Source organism: Sinocyclocheilus rhinocerous, unplaced genomic scaffold (genome assembly GCF_001515625.1).
Source record: "Sinocyclocheilus rhinocerous isolate Xijiao unplaced genomic scaffold, SAMN03320098_v1.1 scaffold889, whole genome shotgun sequence".
Classification (NCBI taxonomy): Eukaryota; Metazoa; Chordata; class Actinopteri; order Cypriniformes; family Cyprinidae; genus Sinocyclocheilus; species Sinocyclocheilus rhinocerous.
In genome coordinates, this window is record NW_015638024.1 from 1,355,173 (window position 1) to 1,361,588 (window position 6,416).

Consider the following 6,416-nt stretch of genomic DNA (forward strand, 5'->3'; position numbering starts at 1 on the left):
GTTTACGTTAAAAACACACAAGTTACAAAAACAGTCGGTTATGTCTGTGAAGGTAAACAGCTGGGAAATAAATCGCATGTTTATTTTAGATCTGTGTGGCAGCAGCAATATACAGTAAATAAATCAATAAATCCACTGCTCTCTTGTCTCTGAGGCTGGGACTCTAAATAGTGTTCTGTGCTCGTCAGTGCAGCCAAAGACAGAACAGTTAGCATGTTTTGCTCAAACTTTCGCTGTGGCATTAGAGCTGGTAAACCGATGTCGCTTGCGAAATCAAAATGACGGCTCCGTGGGTGTAAACTTACAGATTAAGGGGCGGTAATATTATAATGAGATCCTTTTGCAACGTCACTAGGGGAGCGAAATCAGATACTTTGTTTTTTCAGACGCTTGCAGAAAAAGGCTTACCAAAACAAAGTTACTGGGTTAATCTTTTTCACGTTGCCTTGGTTGGTAGATGCACCGGGGACCTGATTATAGCACTTAAAACCTAGAAAAGTCAGATTTTCATGATATGTCACCTTTAAAATTTTTCTGTGCTACTTGCTTGAAAACTGCTGCTGAATAAAACCCTGTTAGAGCTTGTACAATCTTAAGACCTACAGGAACACATGAGACACTACTGGATAAACTGAAGGATTTTCTTTTGACTTTTTATTCTTTATGTAAAGATGTGTAATCTATCAGAACCCTATTTGTATTGTATTGATAAAATGTCTTGCTGCTGAACAATAAAAGGAAATTACTTGGGCAGCTATAAAACTTTAAAATCCTGAAAGATTTTTTTATTCCTTTTGATGCCCTACAGGTGAATTTTATCCTTTTGCTGATCATAGTAGTCTCACTGGGAACTATGTTTTCTATTAAAATAGAAAAGGTCTCACAGTTGTAACTTGAAAGTCTTTATTATAAAGCCACAATTTTTTTCAAGGACCTTTTCAGACATATGCCTGAATTTACTAAAAATCTCATTTCGATAAAAGACCTCTAATGAATATTTGCAACTCCAGTGTGCAGGACTTTTTCAATTTTTTCACACTGTATTGACTATGTTCTAAGCACTTGCCTTTGACCGCCCAGATGTGCAAGAGGTTCCAAAACATCTCACTTGTGTTTTATATTATGTTAGGATGATTCTTGTTGCCAGATTGTAAATTGGGATAAATAAAATTGTCATTAGAATTCTTTAAGATTAATTTTAATGAGAGAAATTCCAAATGGAATAATGTACACTTTCCTTTAGGATTTTATAGACTAGAGGTAAAAAAAAAAAAAAGATTAGAAGAAATACAGTATTTGTTACGGATCTCATAGGACATGATAATAGTGCTGGATTATGATATGAAACTGTTCAATAAATCTGAATCCACATGCCATTCCACTGTACTGTACAAAAGAGTTCAGTATGAATTCATAAATTGTGCATGTTTTAATCTCCATATATACATTTCTGGGTAAAATGGATATTTGAAACCTACCATAATGGTTCCTCCCGTTTGTGTTCTCAAAGGTTTTAGAACTTTGCGCTGTACCAGGAAGTTGGGCAGGAACAGGAGAGGTGGGATTTCTGTGATGGTGGCAACCACCAGCGACCACTGAGAGGGAAGAAATCACATGCACATTTTTCAAGGTTCATGCTTCTCTGGGTCTAAATTACTATGACTTCTAAATTACAATGAACAAATATTGTGACAATTTCTACTTGGATATTGTGACAAATAAAAAAAAAAGTCCATGCTCTAAATATCAGAAATCAAAACAGAAATCTATAGAGAGGATGATGGCGAGTTGTACAATAAATCGGGTTTCCAATCTTGCTCTGGGAGTGAAAAATATTTGATACATGGGGTAATTTAGTGGAAATGCAAACTGGTGGCAAAATGTTAAAGCAGGATAAATAGACTGTGCTAATGCATATTACAGAGAGAAAAGTGTGAAGAAAGTACAAAAGATTCGGTCATAGTAGAACTCAGATACCTCTCTGGAGCCCTCCAAGATAGCGTTCTGCATGCATTAAGGGAAAGAGAGAATACATACACAGAGCCGATTTAAAGGGTGACGAAGTAGTTGCACTTCATAAGTGAGCAGAGAGCAGCGAGACTCAGCTACAGTATAAGTGACAACTGAAGCAACACATGCATCAACAAATATAGATTCACATATCGATAATTTGGGAAATCGAATGCTTAATTGAATAGAATAAGCTCTCCCCCAAATTAAAACTGTCATTTATTTACTCACCCTCATGTGATTCTACATCAATTTCCATGAACACAAAATGAGAAATTTTGAAGAATCATCAGTTCTCTTGCACAGCTGACCACATCTGAAAATGCCATAATGTATTATGCCATTCATTCATGCTAGGTCTGGGTAAAAAATATAGATTTTCTGATTAATCAAGATCTTTATTCGAGCAAACTCGATTCTATGGCAGGATTCCCATATCGCTTTTCAGCGGCAACATGTCTGTACTGAATAAACGGCACCAAAGCAAAAATAAGTCAACTGACTTTGATACGATAAAAAGGGCTATATGCCGCAAAACAGCAAGAGAGCAGATTTTTCTTTTGTCCTCACAGCTCACACACAGTCACCTTTATTTTATTTATATAGCGCTTTATACAATACTGATTGTGTCAAAGCAGCTTTACAGTGTCAAACAGGAAAATAGTTTGTCAATAATGCAAGAGAACAATAACAGTCATTTTTCCAGCTAAAGTCATTTCATTGATGATTTAGTGATGTCATCATCCAGTTCAGCTCTCTTCCAATAGTGTCTGTGCAAGCAGTCACACACAGTGACAGACAGTTCAACTGTTGTAGATTTCACAAACAAATGACTTCTTCTTTAGTGAATCAAAGCACAGCATAATCAGTGTAGTCCGATTCACGACCCCATGACTCTTCTGAGTTGGTTCTTTTTAGTGAATCACAGCATAAGGCTCAATTCACAAAAAAAATGACTCTTTTAAAGTGGTACTTTTCAGTGAATCAAAAGAAACAGCATAATCTGATTCACAAATAAATGAGTTGGTCCTTTTTAGTGACTCAAAAACATACAGTATAACTAGTGTAATTTGATTTATGAACAAATGACTCTATGAGCCAATAAAATCATTGGCTCACAGAGTCATTTGTTCATGAATCAAAATTAATCATTCAATAGGACTTATGACTTTTTGATGCTCTTTCATCGTAAGTCTATGACTTGCATATTTTAGTTTATATAATTTTAAAATCATTTCATACATTGATGTTATAGGAGTTCTACACAAGAAACTATTTAATTTACTTCGGTATTTGTACTTCACAGAGCAGTTTTTGGTAAAGTTGATTATACAGCTCACGGTTCTGGAAAAACACGAGGATGAGTAAATAATGACAGAATTTTAATTTATGTGTGAACTGCTCCTTTAAACTGTCCTGACTGTGCAGGCTGCACGATGGGGCAGCTGACTAATGGGTGTGTTAGAGCCTCTTGGAAGACTGCAATCTTTGCAGAAGACTGTGAACTGATTGATTTGGATTGAAATAAAGGCCTTCTCTGAGTAATCCAGTGCAATTTGCTATTGTACACTTCCTCTGTGGGTCACTGGCTCATTGCTGGTGAGATGAAATGAGAAGTCTAGATGTCTTTTTGATAAAGTAGGAAATGTCCTACTTTACAGTCACAATGGGGCAATGATAGATTAAAATTGATTCTTCTTTTGGCATTGATCTCATAGAAGGTCTACAGTAAGTACATTTGCAGTTTATTGCAAGCCAGTTTGAGGTAAAGTACAAACCAATCAGAAAATCAGAATGCTGCTTTTATAATTGGCCATTTGTATTGCTTATAGTAACCTTTTGCCATCAGTATATGGAATTATGGGTGCCAGGAAAAGAAGTGATAACACAGTGGATGGGCACAGCAGACACTGCATCTCTACCTTGAGTCTGTTCAGGTAACGCGTAGTGTGAACCACAAGAAGATCCGCCTCGCTGGCTTCCCGGGCTAGAACAATAACCTCATCGGTGATGAACTGTTCCTCTGGAAACAAATCAATGTATCATATGAAAGCAACAATGAATGTGAACACGAATATCTGACAGTCGAATAAAAATACATGGTGAGCCGTGGAAGCTCAGCAAATTTTCTATGAACTGTAGACGTTCTGTACCATTAAGTGAACTAATGAGGAAAAAGAGCTTGCACCGCTGACTAGTTTATCTGAAGCTGCCAGAGTTACACTTTGCCCCTGACCTTGCAGCAGCAGCTGAGAAGCCAACATCCTCTTGCTCCTGTTCCCGAAGGGAGTTCAGCTTCCCTCATTATCTCTGCCTCACTGATTGCTCCTCTCTCTATCCTTCTCTACATCCCTCCACCTCCCCCCACCCTCCATTCCTGTACAGCTCTTTGATTCCTCCATTCATTTGTATTGTATTTCATAGATCACCTTACACACTGGGCAGAGTGCCTGTATGGCAAACTGCACCTGCAGTGCTGCTGCACACCTTTCAAGAAGCGAATGACCTTGCCCCATTTGCCAGCATCAAAGGGATGCAGCTTTTCCAGACCCATGAAGGTGATGTTGTACTCTGGGGAATAGACAATAGGCAGGCATGTCGAAGGGACCTCTGCGTAAAGTTCAGTTTGGTGAAAACTGTAGAAAGATGAATATGTAATGTTATAATCATGCTCATGTGCAGCATATAAGAGAGTGTATTAAATTATTGTTTAAAAATTTTAATGTACGTTATATTACATTACTAATGTGGAAAAAAATACAGCATGTGTCTGCTGTGAAATGTTTTGAAAACAATACGTACCCTTTCTTTCCTCTCAGATCTTCTTTTTTTGACATTGTGGCCACAGCATATCAATTTTCAGCTTGAAAGACATCAAAAAACAACATTAGTGCAAAATAGTCACTATTTGTGTGGCATTGCTTTTCTGTAAGGACTCTGTATTTGCTGTGTTTTATAGTTGTCATTCATATACAGATGTATTATAATGGCAATAATAATATTATTGTTTCTAATAACATACATCGTTTTGTTTTGTTTTTAGTATCAAGCTTATCCCTGAAGTTCTCAATGACAAAAACTACACATCCCAGAATGCCTTGCCTGTCTTGCGCAGGCGCGCTAGGAATTTGGAAGACGCAACTGAGCAGAAAATATTTTCGCTTTAGAATATCCTTCCCAAAGTCTCCGGATAAACAACTTTGACCTAAAGCGACGTGTCAAATACTCGTTGAAAGATACAACCGGACCCATCTTTACAAAGGCAATTTCTTTTTGACTTGCTTGGAAAAAAAATCGCTGTAAATGTGAAATCGGCACGACTCACCTGCCAGCCATTTTATATTTCTCTTATTTCTACGGTGAACTTATTCGTCGTCTAAGCGTTTTTTATTAGTAACAGAACACTTGCATCAATCCTTTTAATGAATAATGTTGTTTCTCTTAAACATTTGCAGACAAGAGGATTGTGCGCACGTTTAAATCGTCTGCTTGTAGTTCTTCCCTTCCTGAAGGGCAGCTGCGCTCCTTACGCACGCGTCCCTTACTACGTCATACTGACAACAATGCTGAACTCTGACATTTCTAAAATTAGATTTTATAAGAGTTAAAATGAGACGAATACGGACAAAATGAATTCACAATTTTATATAATCCATTAATAATAATAATTAAAAGTAAAAGATCATGTAAGACAGCATTGAATATTAATCCTATTAGAATAATTATATAGTTTCATGACAGAGGAATTTGACCTTTGAACAGCTCACATCAACAACAAGACATGGAAAGTGCTTTCTCCTTCTTACAAGACTATTTAATGCTTAGTTGCACTTTTAGTTGCAACTATTTTTTTTTTCTCAGAATAGACCTGCAACCCTCCAGCTGAGGATCTCTGAGCCAATCCAGCTGAGGACAACAAAATGTGATGTTGTTATTTAGAAAGAACCTGTCAGGAAAAACAAATAGTCTCATTTTTAATCTATGCATTTGCATTGGTGCACATAAGCATAATTCCAATAATTTATGAGAGATGAAACTTGTACTTCACCTCATTTATTTCATAGGGTAAATGTCCCCTAGCTGCTGTCCCCAGAGTTGTAGTTACTAAAAATATCTGTGCGTGTAGCACTTGTGCAATAATGACGTCATCACCCCAGTCACAGATATGTGAGAAGTGAAGCTGTATCTCTTACTCACTAGCTGTTTTCTTCCAGCTCAGAGTAACCCGTGAGTAAAAACCGTCATCCAGCCATTACGTATGTGAGTACAATAGATAAAAGAGAATAGACGGCAATGTGTGCGTCCCTGCCCTCATTGCTAGCAGTTTTATCAGTATTCTAATTCCTTCACAGGCTTTGGTAATCTAAAGACTCCCACTGCTAGCATGTAATGTAATGGGTCTTTGC

At 37.2% G+C, this 6,416-nt stretch overlaps 1 protein-coding gene across 2 annotated transcripts in view; it reads right to left on the bottom strand.

The window, feature by feature from the left end:
• Nucleotides 1-5,541, bottom strand: part of LOC107749433 (histone deacetylase 11-like) — a 26,833-nt gene extending 21,292 nt beyond the window's left edge. Inside the window, exons 1-5 of one of the 2 annotated variants that reach the window (XM_016564587.1) lie at nt 5,336-5,541; nt 4,813-4,873; nt 4,498-4,646; nt 3,933-4,033; nt 1,479-1,595 (exon numbers count right to left, since the gene is read on the bottom strand). In XM_016564587.1, the coding sequence (XP_016420073.1) occupies nt 1,479-1,595; nt 3,933-4,033; nt 4,498-4,646; nt 4,813-4,847 (402 nt within the window). In that variant the 5' untranslated portion in view covers nt 4,848-4,873; nt 5,336-5,541. Of the gene's footprint in view, nt 1-1,478; nt 1,596-3,932; nt 4,034-4,497; nt 4,647-4,812; nt 4,876-5,335 lie in introns of those variants that run through there. The other variant, XM_016564588.1, reaches the window with a different exon arrangement.
• Between the last annotated feature and the right edge of the window lie 875 nt (nt 5,542-6,416).